This window comes from Pelmatolapia mariae, linkage group LG14, assembly GCF_036321145.2.
Source record: "Pelmatolapia mariae isolate MD_Pm_ZW linkage group LG14, Pm_UMD_F_2, whole genome shotgun sequence".
Lineage (NCBI taxonomy): Eukaryota > Metazoa > Chordata > Actinopteri > Cichliformes > Cichlidae > Pelmatolapia > Pelmatolapia mariae.
Window position 1 is genome coordinate 24,271,454 of NC_086239.1, and position 16,505 is coordinate 24,287,958.

Here is a 16,505-nt window from a genome sequence, read left to right on the forward strand (position 1 = left end):
ACATGACTATAAAGAACAAACGAAAAGGAATAAAAGCCATGCAATGCTTTTACAGCAAATTGTTCATATTATTCAAGTTTATTCTCATTAAAGGCCTAATGTTGTTCCTACGTCTTCAAACGGTTGTCTGTAGTACGATAAAGGACCTGCCCCGAGCAATAGTTTATACTTGAGGAAATATAGCTCGATAGATCAACTGTTAGTGTTGGTTGATCCCGATTCTAACGACTTGCATAAATACATTTATTTAACAGATGTCGTTTTTGAACTTAGAAATATTTCGAAATTTCCGTTGTCAAGGAAGTGGAGATGCAACTCTCGCGATAATTTGTCTTTCAAGTCGTTTATGACCCAGATTAAATGGCTACCAAAATGCAGGTTTTATACGTTGGGGCATAAATTGCTGATTGGTGATAGATAAGACTTTTGCGTATTCTAATAGCGCTTCATAGTAGAGTAAATTACACGCACGCTTTGCTGACACTCGCTTAGCACACTCTCCAACGAGAAAACGATGTCCATTTTAAACAAGAGAACAAGTTAACGTTAGCATTCAAGTCACAGACGAGACTCAGGGGATAACTGAGGACTTCCGTTAGCAACAGTAGCAGGTACCGTAGCAACAGCGGACGCTTGTTTGTTTCATCGTTACAGCTAACGGAGAATGCAAACGGCTGCTTTACATAGTTTACGGGTAAGCTGTATACACCCATGCTTCAGGTCTTCTGTACTATTATTTTTTGTGTTGGTTTGACAACAGTGTTATATAGAGAGCTTTAACATAACATAACTGTCTCTGACATTTTTCTGTTCGTTTAGTGATCAACAGAACGAACATCCACCATGAGACTGAAAACGTCGCTCCTAAAGGAATCCAAACATATCCTTTTTGTAGTTATGGAACACATGTAATTCTGTGACACAGTTCCAAAACTTTTAATCATAATTATTAGTGGTGCTATTTGAGGCAGTGGTAATATTTCCCATCACCGTGTTGCTCTAACCTCTGTCCATTTTTCAGAAAACCCAATTTATTGCAGAGGTTACCACAAAAAAGGGTTTTAGAATCAGTTCATTACTATAACTCCTTAACAGCTGATCACATAAAGAACTCGTGAGCTGCGTTGGCTGGACCACAGCAGATGAGCTGTACTCGTGCAGTGAGGATCATCAGATTCTCAAGTGGAACCTGCTGACCAGTGAGACCAGTCTGATTGTCAAACTGCCAGAGGAAATTTACCCTACTGACCTACACTGGTTCCCCAAAACTGTTGGTGTGAAGAAACAGGCCCAGGCTGAAATCTTTGTCCTTACCAGCACTGATGGCAAGTCTTTGTATTCTCTAAAATTTGACCAGAATGCTAAAGGGTTTATTTCAGAGTTCACTCATAAAATCAGTGGGAGTGGCTGTTTTTAGTCATATCTATGCATTTATTAGTTAAAGACATTCTCATGAAATAAATAAATTAAATTAAGTAACAGAATTGGCTATCTACAGGATGGCAATGTCTTCCTTAATTTTTGATATTTTATTTTAGAAGACATAGGCACAATTCAAGAGTTGTTATTTATATTTAAGGGAAATAATCTCTACCAATTTGATACTTGTAGGATCCAGTAGAGTCCATCTGAATTCTTCTTTTTATGAAGCATTCAGTATAAATCTAAAACTCATTTTTTGTTTTGTAGATTTCTAATACCGACCCCTTGGTTGACACAATTTGTGTGACATGAATCTGCCATACATGTCTCTTCTTTGGCCTGTGTTAGATACAACACACAGAATATGGATGTACTGTTATGGCAAGGCAATGTGTGGTCACAACACTAATGGCAGTGTAGGGTTGCATAAACACACCCACAAACTGAAGCAGCAATTTTCTCTGGCAGACCAGAGACTAGTGAAAAGTGTTACGATCCATTTTGCAACTTTCCTCTGCTTCTTGTCTTGTTACGGTTAAAAATATTAGTATTGCAAAAGTTATTGGTTCTGCAATGGGAATAGAAACAGAGTTTTATTCATTTATTTTGACTTCACTGTTAACTGAAACACTGAAAGCTTTCTTTTGCCCCAGATTAAAGTTTTTAATCTGGATTCTTTGTTGGATTTCCTATTAGATTGTATGATATACTTGAAGAGAAAACAGTCCACCTGGGTTTTATTAGTTTTGAAGACTTTACATCTTTGGGATTTTCTAACCTTTTTTGATTAGTTGGCCTTCTTTCCCTTTTACAAGTTTATTTGTGATTTTTTTTTTTTTAAATGTATGATGCTAAGCAGTTTCAGGGTTTTAAATTACAAGCACACATGGTATTGGAGTTTGTATAATATTTCATTCCTATTAAGCTTGATATTGTAAATTTACTTAATAAGCATACTTCATTATTTTGGAATCCCTAATATGTTCACATTGTTAAGGCACATAATTCCATAGCTCATACGTGGCATTTTCTGAAAATTGTATTGTATGAGAGATCTGACACAAGGAGGGTACGATTTGGTGTGAATGAATATTCTCAGACTTTATGTTTGGAACAAAAGTCTAGATGTACTGCCAGGAATTTCTCAAAGGACCAAATATAACGAAAAGCTAAATTAAAAGGGTCAGTTGTTGTTTTTATTATTATTATTATTATTATTACTATTTATTTAATTTTTTTATAAGAAATCAGAAAATGAGGCTTTCCAGATAACAGGCAAACAAACAACTAAGCATTTCCAATGTAAAATGTGGCTTTCTGGTGTGCTTTTCATTTAAGAGAGTCATTCAGCTGTACATGCCTGTTAAACTGACTACCTGCTGGATCAGTTACATCTACTTTTGTTGGGATGTCCAAATTTAGAAATGAGAGAGCACTGCAGCATGCTGATTTGCAGTTTTAGGTCACCAGAAATTACATAGAACATTCAGAATTTTTAATATACACTGCCACAAAGTATATGGTAGGCTACCGTCTTCAATAACTCTCCATGGCTGATCACCCTTTTGTGTCTACCGCATAGAAAATTGCCCTAATTCACCCGACAGAAGCCTTTTTAGTTTCACTCATTTGCTTCAAACCAGAAGTTTGTAATTTACTTGATTGGAGAGAATATAAATTTATCTTTATTTGTGTCTTAAGAGATGGATTGGTAGTTATTGTGTGTTTTGATTAAAATACGTATTTATTTATATATTTTTACTATTTTGTCTTGGCCAGTAAAACTTGTTTTCCGTTACACAGTAACTAGAATTCCACAGATTTATGAAACTTTACTGAGTGAATTACAACGCTCAGTTCTGTATTTGAGTTATAAACAACTGAAAACGCCTACATCACCCCAGGCCTAGTGTGTGGAATGGCTTTACACCATCTATGTGGGGTTTTTTTTTTTTTTGTAAATTTGTTGCAGGAAAGTTCCACTTAACCTCAAAGATGGGTCGCATTGAGAAGAGTGTTGAGGCGCACAAAGGAGCTGTTTTGGCTGGAAGATGGAACTATGACGGGACTGCTCTTATCACTGGTAAAGATGACTAGGACTCATTTCCTCTGTTATCTGACAACTACTCATCTAATCAGCCTGTTTTCTTTTTAAATCAAAATGAGAATCTAATCAAGATGTCTTTAAGGTCTATTCTGGTTGTTTTTCTAATTAGCTGGAGAAGATGGGCAGATTAAAATCTGGTCAAAAAGTGGGATGCTACGCTCGACACTAGCCAGCCAAGGTAAGGCTTAAAACCTTAATTTCACTGAAGCAGAGCTGCAAATGTGTATCTAGTGCATGTGTAAAACTGCATACTTTTCATTTATTATTTAAGCGCTAAAATGTTAATTAGCAAAGCAAAACGCAGATCAAACTGATCAGGAAAACAGTTGCATCTGTAAAATTTTTATAGTTAACAAAATGCCCAACTTTTCCTGATGTGTCTGAATTGGTCCGGCCTCACTTGAAAAAAGACTTTAATCTCAATCAGATTTTTACCTAAATATCAGATGATAATTAATAAAATTATTTGCATCTGGGAAAAATCTGATTTGTTGGAGGGGAAAAAAGCAACACTATACAGTTAGTTCCATATGGTTTTGGGCAATGGCACTTTTTTTTGCCATTTTGGCTCCATGCACCATCACAGTGGATTCCAAACCAATCAATCAACTTGTGAATGAGTTTAGAGAGCATGGACATTACTAAATGCTGTTTCTTCCCTTGAGCTGCACTGCAGACCTTTAGTACTGCCATCTTCAGTCCTGCTTGTTTTTGGGTCACTCTGTGGGTCAAGCATGCTCTGTTGAGCTTAGATCAGGTGACAAACTTGGCCACTGAAGAATATCCTGTTTCGTTGCCTTTAGAAACTCTTGGGTACCGTTTGCAGTATGTTTCAGGTAATTTTCCCTTTGCACTGCAAAGTGCTGTCTAATTAGTTTTGGGTAATTTTGTTTTATCTGAACAGACACTACATCCCTGCACACTTAACACCTCATTGTGGTACTTCTATTAGCAGTCGCATGATCTATAAAGACTAGAGACACAATTGCACTACCAGCCACACATGCCAATGCCATTACACCTCCTCCACCATGTTTGACAAATAATATGGTACATTTTGGATCATAAGCTGTTTCTCTCCTTCTCTGTACTTGACTAGGTCCATCAGCCTGGTAATAGTTGATTTTGGTTTTATCTGTCCAAAGAATATTTCACAGAACTTTGTTTAGATGTTTTCTAGCAGTCTTATTTGGGCTTCTTGTTCTTGAGTGTAACCAGTGGTTTATACTTTGTTGTAAACCCTCTGTATTTACATTTATAAAAAACTTCTCATGATTGTAGACCTTGACAGTGATACGGCAAAATTTTTGAGAGTGTTGTTGACTTGAAGTTGAACTTATTGTGAAGGACAAGTTTTTTTGTTTATTTGCTTTTTTAACAAATGAAAGAATTTCCAATCTTTTCCTTTAGTTGTCTTCTGTAGTCTTTCAGCTGGCCAGTGCATTACTTTTTTTTTAAAACTTTTTTTTTTTTTTTAAGAAAATAACAGATTGTTGATTTGTCCAGTATTTAATGTTTTCTATTTGTCGAATAGATTTATTTAGATTTTTCAATTCAATGATGGCCTCCCTCACTTGCATCAACAGCTCTGTTGCCCCTTACATGCAAGGATTCAAGTGAGTCCACCTCACTTGAGGTGAGGTGCAAACTATTTAGTTTGCATGATATAATAAGGGAGCAGACCTCACCTGGCTATGTAACTGCTTGTCAGTCAGTTGTCCATTTTCTTTTGAGCATCTGAAAATGAGGAATGATATTAAAAAACTGTAATGCCCAAAGAGTTTATGCAGTAATTTCGTCAAATTTCTCAAGTTCAAGCTATAAGTCTGCAATTTAATCGTGTATTATCTTACAAAATACACTGTGGTGGTATACAGAGCTAAAATTACCAAAAAAAAGTATAATTGTTCAAAACCTTATTGACCTAACTGTAGCCCTTCTCAGACATGAGATAGCTGTCATTGGTTGTGTAAACAGTGTTTTAAAGACATAAAGGGATTCCAGCAATATTATTATGTGTTATGTACAAGATTTGGCGGCAAAATAAGTAATATAAAATATAGTAGTTCAGAATGCGCATTAATGTGTAGAGCTCTTTTGATTTGGAAAAGCTTCTGCATTGATTCTGCTGTCGTTTGATGCTACAAGTATGCAATAATCTCAGAAGAAACAAGTGAAAACAGTAAACTAACTTTTAATCTTAGTCTCTTGCTTCTGTTAGAACTCAAGTTAATTCATCACTGACAAAACTTGTTAAGCTGACATGTCGCAGACTCTGTCCTCATCACATTTGTTAATGTGATTGCAGACTTGTTCCTTGTTGTGAGTGATACCAACAGATGTGGTCAAACATTTACATACACCCATCATGAGCATGAATGTCATAGTAATTTTGGTCTTTTAATGATTTCTCTGAAATGTTCTTTTTCCAGGTGGGAGTCATTGTACAACATATGTGTTTATTGACTTAAAACAAAAGAATTGGGGAATTGGTTGCACAAGTTTGAATTAATGATGGATTTTCCCTCATCCATGCAGGGTTAAAAGTATACATTTAGGCTCAAATGTATAAATACATTCACTTAAATCTTTTACTGGTGATAAGTGGTACTGAAGGTTCTGCAATGTCTACAATATTAACTTCTCATTAGTTTTTATGATTGAATACACTTGGTAGTTTCTCTCTGCCAACATAAAGATAATTTGTTTAACAGCCCTCATTGCATTGACCATTCCTCAGAATAATGGGAAAGTCTAAGAAAGTAAGTGAAGACTTAAGAAGGATAACTGTATATTTACACAAGTTGGGAAGGTTTCTTGGAGCCATCTCTAAACACCTGCAGAGTCCAAGATTATCAGTTCAACCAACTGTGTGGAAATGCAGGTTATTTGGATACATCACCACTTTGCCAAGGTCTGGAAAAAGATCAAAAATCATCCCCCTCAGATGACTGGAAATTGTTCAGGATGTTCAGGAGCAACCTAGGAACCACCAGGGTTCATCCTAACATGAACTCGAAACTGCTAGAACACCAGGGTCTCTGTCCACAGTAGGGATGGGTATCGTTTAGGTTTTATCCGATACCGGTGCCAAACCGGTACTTTTGAAACGATGCCGGTGCTCAAACCGGTGCTTAAAGAATGGAGAACACAAAATTGGTCCAAAAACCTCTCATGTTCAGCTGTTTTTTGTAAAAATATAACAATGTTAGCCTTTTCTGCAGCTATGGGGCATATATGGTATCACTCTTGGCTGGAAGCAGTGCTTAATCAATGGAAAAAACACAAACTTTGTCCAAAAACCTCTCATGTTTAACTGTTTTCCACTTTTTCTTTGGTCATTTTAGCCTTTTTGGCCAGGGTGAAGGGAGTATCTGCCGTCAAACAAGAAGACAGCCGCATGTAACTATGACGGTGTTTGCTAGTTCACCTTACATGCATTAATTTAATAACGTGGTTAGCCTACTCAACGTGAATTACACACGAACAACATTAAGCTACTCACGCAGAGAAGAACGGCGGCTGCTGCAATCATCATCCGTCATCATTTCTGCTACACTGGCAGGGCTAGTAGGGGCCAGGACTCTACTCTTCGGGTTCTTGGGGGATGTTGCTAACTCCGGGTCCGATAACAGGCACCACACCCGCAGTAGATGTGCTCGGTGTGAGGTCTCGCAGCAAGCTATCAAACACGGTGCATTTCTCGGCTTTTAAAAAAACGCTATGCGTCGCCAGGTGTTTCATCGGATTTGAGATGTTACCTCCTTTGACAGTATCACAGTATCACCTTAAAGCACTTGTTGCAGGCTGCTGAGTTTGCATATTTTGCTGTGAAGTACAGCCAGACTTTTGGCCGCTTTGCCTTGGATATTTTTGATCTGTAGCTCTGCTCTAAAAGAACGTACGTGCCTGGCCCCGCCTACTATCCTCGGAAACGTAAAATGATTGGCTAAAATCTAAAGTCATCACAGCTCAGGAAAAAAAAGCACCGAAATAAAGCACCGAAATAAAGCACCGAAATGTGCGCTGCTTTTCGGTCTGGTTACTACCGTTTATGTCAGAACCGGTGGCATCATGGCACCGGACACCGGTACCCATCCCTAGTCCACAGTGAATCAAGTTTTACGTTGCCATGGACTGACAAGTGACAAATAAGAAAAAAGCCCCTGCTCCAAAATCCACATCTTTAAACTCAACAGGAATTTTACAATACGAAAAATTGGTCAGACGAGATGAACAGTGTACGAACAATGTAAAAACTGTCAAACATGGTGGTGGTAGCATCATGCTCTGGGGTTGTTTAGCTGTCAGTGCTACTGATAGATTGCACAAAGTAGACTGAATAATGAAGAAGCAGAACTACCTCCAAGTTCTTCATGTCACCTCAGATAAACAGCTACACTTGGGAAGAATTGGCTCTTCCAACAGTACAATGATCACACACATCAAAACTGGTTTAGGAATGGATAAAGCAGGCTAACATTAGCTTCTGGAATTGCCTTTCTAAATCCTGGACCTCAACCATATTAAAAATTTGTGGACTATGTTCAAAAGCTGGATCCATGGCAGGAAACAAACCAATTTAAATTAACTTAAATTAACCTAATTTTTCCAAGAAGAGTGGTCAGCCAGAATTAGACCAGAAGCTTGTTAATGGTTACCAAAAGCATCTGGTTGAGGGCCAACTTGCTAAGGAACATTTAACAAAATCTTAGTGGTGGTATATAACCACACCACAATGTGTAGTGCCTCATGTTTGATAGATTTTTAGAGTTTCTCCTCCAAGACCACAGGTTTATCTGCAAAAAACTACATCTAAAAATTCTGTAACAAATTCAGAATTTTCAATGTAAAATTTTGAAGAATGAATGAATTTGTCGTCATCTATAGTACATAATGAACATGATCTGCACCATCTTCTCTGATATGGTAGCCCACTTTTTGGACATTTTGCTCTAAAGCCCATAAAATGGGATTTAGAGCAAAATGTCCATCCAGACTCAATGGCTTAATTGTAGAAAGGTGTGGTTGTCAAACTGGGCTTTCTGCAGTTGAAAGCATTTGGTTCATTATAAAATGCAACAAATGAAGTAGACTACAAAGAAAACCCAGGACTGTTGAACAGCTAGGATCCTGTATCAGACAAGAATGGGACAAGATTCCTCTCCCAAAAGTCCAGCAGCTGGTCTCCGCAGCTCCCACATGTTTATAGACTGCTGTTAAAGGGAAGACAGGATGTCAGACTGTGGAAAACATGCCTACCTATTTTTAGTGACTGTGTGGACAAATTAATAGAGAATTTACATTATAATACACTAACTACGCATGTTGCAAAAGTGACGGACTTCAAGCGGAGTTGAAAGAAGTGTGAAACCAGGATGCCTATTTGGCTCTGCTGTCCGTTTTCAAAACAGAGTATAATCAAGGCTTAAGAAGATAATCATGCTTAGTACTACCAAAATGTGAGTCCGTTTTCAGGTATAAGTTAAAAAAAATAATAATTAGAGGCACTATAATTTTTTATTTTTTTTTTTGAAGTGGAGTTTTACTAAAAGCCATAAAAATCTCAAGTAAGACTGATGCTAAAGTTCTTTCTTTAGCATTCAGATCTTACTTATTAATCGCTGTGCAGTTGAAGTCAGATGTAACTGTTTTGGGGGGTAAAAATTGGCTTCTTGGTGAAACTGATTGTATGCCACTCCTGAATGATGGGTGCTGTGGAAAACCTGGCTGGGGACTGGTGGTTGAGCCCAGTATGTAGTAATGTTTTCTTCTTAGTGTTTGGGGATTGAGCTGTACATTTGTGCAACACCTGGATTTAGTAGTATTTCTACAGATACACACCACTCTCCACATGGCACCCAGATCACTGCAGGTGTTGATTCTCTTTTGTGGCTACAGCTTCACAAACACACTCACACGCACAAACACACACACACAAACTCTCTCTCACACATGCATATATATGCACAAATTACAGGAGCACACTGTTCTTTTTGGGTACTATGACCCATTTTACGAGAGAGCTCTAGGAAGAGGTTGGAACAGAGTGAGAGCGAGGAAAAAGGAACTTGTCTGAACCCCTCTCATCGCCTTCGTCAGATTTGGATCATGTGACCATTTGGCATTTGTGAGAAACCCCATGCACCTGGAGTAGGGTTAAATGTCACCCCCACTCCCCACCCCACACCCCCCCCCCCCCCCCCCCCCCCCCACACACACACACACACACTCACAGATTCACAGCAACATCTTAACACACGCTCTTGCTCACACAGACACACGCTTGTGCCTATGCAGTAGAAGTTAGACTGATTTTCTCAGCTGGTTTTCTTGTAAGTGAAGCAAAGTGCTGTTACGTAGACTGAATGAGGTGAGATTTCTGATTGAGTATGATATCTTTTGAGAGGAGGAATTGGGTCTGCTTCATCCTCTAGCTATTGTTCACAGCAAATTCTGATTTGTAAATGAGAGAGGGGGTGTTTGTACACAACTCTGTGCTCTTGGCTCATGATTAATAAAAGATTGCTGCTTTTTTCATCCTATGCTTTTGGATGTCTTTCCAGGATCTCCTGTATATTCTGTGGCCTGGGGTCCGGACTCGGACAGAATTCTCTACACTTCAGGAAGACAGCTAATTATCAAGCCTTTACAGCCCAGCGCCAAAATCATACAGGTACACAAACTTTTTCTGAGTAAGCCGACAGACTAAACTCTCTCTGTCACTCACACATGTTGCTTGAGCGCAAATTCACACTTGGGGATATTCGTTTTCATTTTACTGACATTTACAAAGGCTTGTAGGATTTAGACATCAAAATATGCTATTTCATATGTATATGAAAACCAGTTCCAGATCATATGACCTCTCAGTATAGTGTAGCTTGTAGTGAATTATTAACTTGAAATTATTATGTCAAACAGAAACAAAATTGAGTTCTCCATTTAAATGAGTCAGTGAGGCCATTAATATCATAAAAGACACTGAAACAAGAGAAGTTTTTTTTTCTCATCTCTGCTACACTATACTTAAAGGCTTATAAGAAAACTATTACTAAGCTATTACTGCACATACATGCATATACAAGCACAATGTCCCAACTTCATTATCTCCCTCTGAGACCCCCTGAAGACCAACACAATGAACTAAACAAATGAACTCCCCTCCCCCCTCCCCCACAGACATCATCCTCTTTGACCTTTGCAGTCCCTTATACAGACAGCAATACAGAATATCTACCTGTGTCTTCCTTGGGTACATGGAATAAGTAACCAGTGTACAAAAAATAAAGTGTTTATACAGATTAGGAACAGAATGGTACATTAGGTCTGGTGAGATAAGGCTGGGAACAGGCTCTCTGTTCTTTGTTACACTGTAACACATAATGTTAAAAGTAAGCTCTCAGTTTGGCTAAGATGAAACAATTCATAAACTTGTAACTGTGGTCGTGACCAAAAAATAAATTCCATACGGGTGCTTATTCCAGCCAGCTTATTTTTATCCTCCTTTTGGACAAAGGAAAAGTATAGGAATTTGTTAGAGATCTCTTCAAACCAAAATGTTATGTGTTGATGACGTTATTATGTTTCTTAACCTAACTTTTTCTTTTTTTCCCCCATTCTTTCCATTACGTGTATGCTTTCTTTCTATCTTTCTCTCCCTAGTGGAAGGCTCATGATGGGGTCATTCTGAAGGTAGACTGGAATTCAGTCAATGACCTAATCCTGTCAGGTGGGGAAGATTGTAAATATAAGGTCAGTGGCTTTTTAGTATATTTGTTGATGTCTTAGTAATTACTGAATACCTTTTTAAAACCATTTGCCTCTTCAACAGGTATGGGACAGCTTTGGACATCTGCTTCACTGCTCACTGTCTCATGACTACCCAGTCACATCTTTGTCCTGGGCTCCAGATGGAGAGGTGTTTGCTGTGGGCTCTTTCAACACCCTGCGGCTCTGTGATAAGACTGGAGTAAGTGAGTCCATTATAACCTCCATGTATTTTTATTTTTTAAATGTTGAACATAGTATAATGTAAATGGGATGTCTGGAATTAGCTATAGAAGTGAAATAGAGGTTATTAATAGACACAATTTTGGCAAAAGGGTTCAAAACAGCAAATTTTCTTTGTTTTTTGTGTTGTTGTTTTTTATTTTTTCACTTACTCAGGCTTTCATAAACATAATTTTGTCCCGGTGTATTTTAATATGCCTGGAATGACTTAAAGTGAACTTAATTTGAGATTTCTGGCACCTCTTACACATTCATCATCTACTGTCTTACCCATGTATCCAACAGGAAGTGCTGGAGGTAGGGTATGGGCAGGACTACAGTCCGTCAGTGAACCACAATTCAGTTCAGTTCAATTCAGTTTTATTCATATAACAACAAATCACAACATCAGTTGCCTTAAGGCACTTTATATTGTCAGGTACCTTACGATTTCAACCTAATACATTAATTTACTAATATTTAATAATAAATAAACTTGTGTAGCATATTTTTGCTTTTTTGAAAATAAAATGTGGAAGTTGATTTTTTTCCCCACATCAGCCAGTAACTAGCTAATCTCAACACAACCCTGGCACACGGACACACTCAAATGACCACTCAGTCTAATCTAATCTTTTACACCTGACCAGGAACTGTTTTAATAAGGATGATAATCATTTGCCATATGTAATCTTTTTACAAAAAGTCTACCTAAAGTTGAATTTTCAGTAATACATGTCTCCTCTCTGGTTACACATGTAGTCAGTAAGTAAGTACACGCATTTGTAGCATTTGTTACAGACCTACAGGAAAAAAACAACAACTTTGTGGCAGTAATCTCATGAAAAAGTGTATATATATTGAGTAAAAAAAATCAAAGTATGTTTGCATGTGCTTAAGTTAATTCCAGGTTTTTGATCACTTTTTGAGGATATCATAAAATTCATCATTTTAAACGAACTACTTGTTCCTCAAAAACAATTTAACTATTACCTTTCAGTGACATACTCTACATAAGTGATAGTTCATGAAATCAGACTGACCTCAGTTATATGCAGCTGTTGCTGGAAAAAAAGAGCAGAAGCTGTACATCATCAGGGCCATGTACTTTCCACATATTTTTAGCTTTTTTGTGTACTTTTTCCTTTAGTTTATGTACATCTCCCAGTGTAGCATTTATTTGTAGTGTGTGAAGTCCTTTTCCTCGAAACATACAGTGTCTATAGCACATTGTCAGCTTTTCCAATGCAGTATGGTTTACAGTGTGTAGCTCATTACAGGCCACGTGTTTTCTATACATCATTCATCTCTTTAAATCACATTAGGCTGCATGCCACATGTTCTTGTTACCTGGTGCTGATGGTAACTTCAGTAATGAGAAAGGAAATGAGAGAATGATGAATGGTAATTGTTGTTTCATTATTGCTGAACACTTGGCAGAGAGCAATATTACCAGTTCCCTCATGGGACGTTTAGGGCTTCTTTGAGTTTATGTTCAGATGTCACTGTACTGCTGCATCAGATCGCAGTAATCAAAACAAACAACCTGGGCTGGGATTTTTGTGTCCTGATCATCGGGCATTTCATGCTTCATTTTGATTTAATTAGGATCAAATGTCTTTCTTTTTTTTTTCTTGGGGTACTAAATCATATGTGCTAGAGAGAGGTCCGGACAAACCAATATGTCTTCTCTACAGGAGTAAGGTGTGTGTTTGTATCTGCGTTGCGAGACAGATTTGGTATAGTTACTTTTGCTCTTCTGAACCAGCGATTTCAGTTGTTTTGGAGTAACTTGCCAGATTATTGCTGCAGCTTGAGGAAGTGATTCAAATTAAGCCAGCTCATATCCATTTTGCCTGTGTAAACAAAACTAAAAATAATGTACTATTAAAATTACAACTTGCTCCTTTATTTTTTGTAATGACCCGAGTAACCTTATGTCCTCCCATTATGGGTTTGTTTACGTGGTTGGTTTGTTCCATTGTTTCATCATTGCACCACTTGCTTTGCTGTGGTGTGTCTTGGTTAAGGCAGTGTGATGATGATGATAATTATGATGATTATGGTTCTGCCCTGCTCTGACTGGAGGAAGGGTATGCATGCCTTCTCCTCCCTAAGCCCCTCAGAGACAGTGTGTGCTGTAGCATGGTGTGGGAGGCTTGCTCAAGAAGAGAAGCGGGGTGGGGGTGCAGGGAATAAGGGGGGGAAAAGAGTTTAGAAAAAGAAAATCCCCCTCAAAAGGTCACTCCGTCCGAGTCGCGTTCTATGTGTGAATTCAGACAGAAGGTTCTTTCATGCATCAGAGAAAAAGTTCAAGTTTTGCTTACATGTGCACCCTCGGCCAGTGTTGTATATTTATTATAATGTCATTGTGCATGAGAAGTTGCAGACAGAAACCATTAGCCAGTTACAAGTGCTTTACCTGTGTTGTTGCTGTGGTTTGTTTGCGGCACAGCAAGGGTTAAACAGCGTGAAGAGCCTTTTCAGTTACTAGCGTGACTAATGGGAAGGAGTTTCATTCTGTATCTGCTACAATGAAACCTTGCACTTTAACGTATTGCTGCTGGCTCAGCAGGATCAGTCCTGCAGATTTAACCCTTTCACCCTTTTTCCAGCTTGGCTCTCCTCTCATTCTATCAGCTCTCGTCTACGTTTTTACTTTCTCTCCTCCGTGCCTTAGGGCAGACGTAGTGATCGCTGGAAAGGCTGGGTGGACACACGCAAATACAAAAGTAGCAAAAAATAAATAAATATTAGTCTTGCAGTTCCAGCAAGTCACCCGTGGACTGATTGTACCATATTTTTTTTATAACAATTAAACGATAACTGATTTATTAATACATATTTATTTCTTTTATTTAGACTTTTATGGTGCTTAGAGTTCTTTTGTGTAGAGTGCTTTTTGTGTAAAGGACTTTTTACAGGAGGTTTAACATCACACAAGACACAAAGAGGCTCACTGTCCCTTTTACAAGATTTGGGAGACACAATAAGTCAGTGTCTGTCTGTGTGCCTGCCATAGTATATGCATGTGCCCACATGCCTGTGTGTGCACATTTGTGTGCAACCATTGCCGTGCAAATGTGCCTGCGAGACAGCAGTCTATTTACGAGGCGCTGCAGCTGGTGTCTAGCGTCTGGACCCTGTCACGATCCCTGACACTGTCACTAGCTAACAAGTAGGACTCATTGTGCCAGGCAAGCACCCTCTCGCTTCTTGCTCTCCACCCCTTCTCCCCCTTCTCTTCTGTACACTTGTTTTTTTTCTCTCTCTTTGCTGTACAACCGTGCTCACATGCATAAATGTAAAAGCTGCCTGGTTTTGCTATTCTAATCCCTGGAAGAATATTGTGAAGGAATTAGAATAATATTTGTTTATCTATTTAAACTTTCAATAGATTGATTAAAAAAATATGATTTTATGTTTTTGCTTTCGTTATTTGGTCATGAAGAGCAAGTTCTTCTTCTGCTGTAGGAGACACAGAGCACAGGACATCATCCCAAGTTCAGAGGCTGGTCAAAGGCACGTAAGCAAAGTCAGATCAAGAAGGCATAACTGTTTTTGCTGAAAATCTGACTGTTTACCAGAATGACCTCATTTAAATGAATAATCAGCCTGTGATTGTTCATGCAGGGCTTGATGTCAATCTGAATGTGGCTGTAAATGTATACCTCATTGAACCTAATGATTGCTGCTCCTGTCTCTCCTCTGGTCTCGTTTAACTGAGGTCTTACTAAAAATATGGTTGACCTGGAATGATCCAGGTTTCTCTCATGCTCCCACCAATAATCTCAAGTGCATATCTTACTCTTCCACTCTCCTTTCCACCATCTCTTTTGTAATCCCCTTCTGTTAAATTATACTTGTGCACAGGAGACTAGCTTAGTCTGAATACTCGTAAAGTTGGCGTAAGGGTGAGCCCTATTTCTTATGAATACCTTTGTCATTTATAGTTAAAAATCCCCTTTCTTCGGGTGTTGCAGTTGTTGGTACACAAAGAACTAACAGTTGTTAACCTCACACAGTTTTGAGAAAATGATCTGTTAATGTTATAGCTCATAATAGTAGCATTGCTTTCAAAGGCAGAGAATGTAAAAGTGTTAAACCACTGTTATACCCTTTTTGATTTTTCTATTTGATTGAAAAGCCGAAATGGTCTTCACTCATAACAATCAGTGATTATCCATGATTTTCTGCTAGCTACATTGTCTTTAGAACGAACGGAATATTTTATTCATCCACTTTGTGTCAGTTTTGGGTAAAATTATGCAGGAGACTGAGCTCCTAATTGTTTCTTTCTCTTGCATGTTTTTACTTTTTCTTTCTTTCTTTTTTTGAACATAGAATTACCCCATTTGTCTAAATCTTCCTCTATCATTCTTTTTTTGCTTCTCATGCCTCCCTACTCCCTTTGGGTATGTTTGACTACCTTGCGCTTATCAGTGCTCCCCCTCTTGGCTCCGTCTCCCTTGTTCCTTCCTCGAGGCCCTCTTTACCTCTCTTTTTCTGGATGAGTCTAGGGGTCCCCTTAGGGCTTTGCTCAGCATTGCCACTTTTGGAATTGGTCCATGTTTAGTTTTCTTCCTTATCCCTTGCGTCTTCATCTGCAGCCTCTTTGTCTGTAGGATCTTTGTCCACCCGTCCTTAACACGGCTAGCTATTGTTTATGTCCTCAGAAAGTGTATTCCTCTTGACTGTCCGTTAGCCTGCCACACTTGTTGCTGTCTTTATTTTCCCTCTGAGCCGTAGAGTCTTATTTGCTAGGCATCAGTCATCACCGGCTTATCAATTAGTCCCTTTAACAGGTCTCCCCCTTTACCACTGGGGAGCATATACCTGAGCGTGTGCTGGCAAGTTTGCTACCAGCCATTGGCCAGCCAACATCTGGAAAGTGCCGCTGTTGGAAAAGAATGAAATGGCCAAGAGTTCTGGTCCTGATTGTGAACCACTGTTAGTGGAGCATGAAAAAGCAAAAGAAACCACT

The 16,505-nt window shown here is 38.5% G+C and overlaps 1 protein-coding gene across 2 annotated transcripts in view; it reads left to right on the plus strand.

The window, feature by feature from the left end:
• Positions 1 to 357: 357 nt before the first annotated feature.
• The window catches only part of ift80 (intraflagellar transport 80 homolog (Chlamydomonas)), a 43,906-nt gene continuing 27,758 nt past the window's right edge, over positions 358 to 16,505 (plus strand). For both annotated transcript variants that reach the window (XM_063493867.1, XM_063493866.1), the window contains exons 1-8: positions 358 to 694; positions 820 to 878; positions 1,102 to 1,325; positions 3,395 to 3,505; positions 3,639 to 3,707; positions 10,096 to 10,205; positions 11,195 to 11,284; positions 11,364 to 11,501. In XM_063493867.1, coding sequence (XP_063349937.1) covers positions 844 to 878; positions 1,102 to 1,325; positions 3,395 to 3,505; positions 3,639 to 3,707; positions 10,096 to 10,205; positions 11,195 to 11,284; positions 11,364 to 11,501 — 777 coding nt within the window. In that variant the 5' untranslated portion in view covers positions 358 to 694; positions 820 to 843. The remainder of the gene's footprint in view (positions 695 to 819; positions 879 to 1,101; positions 1,326 to 3,394; positions 3,506 to 3,638; positions 3,708 to 10,095; positions 10,206 to 11,194; positions 11,285 to 11,363; positions 11,502 to 16,505) is intronic.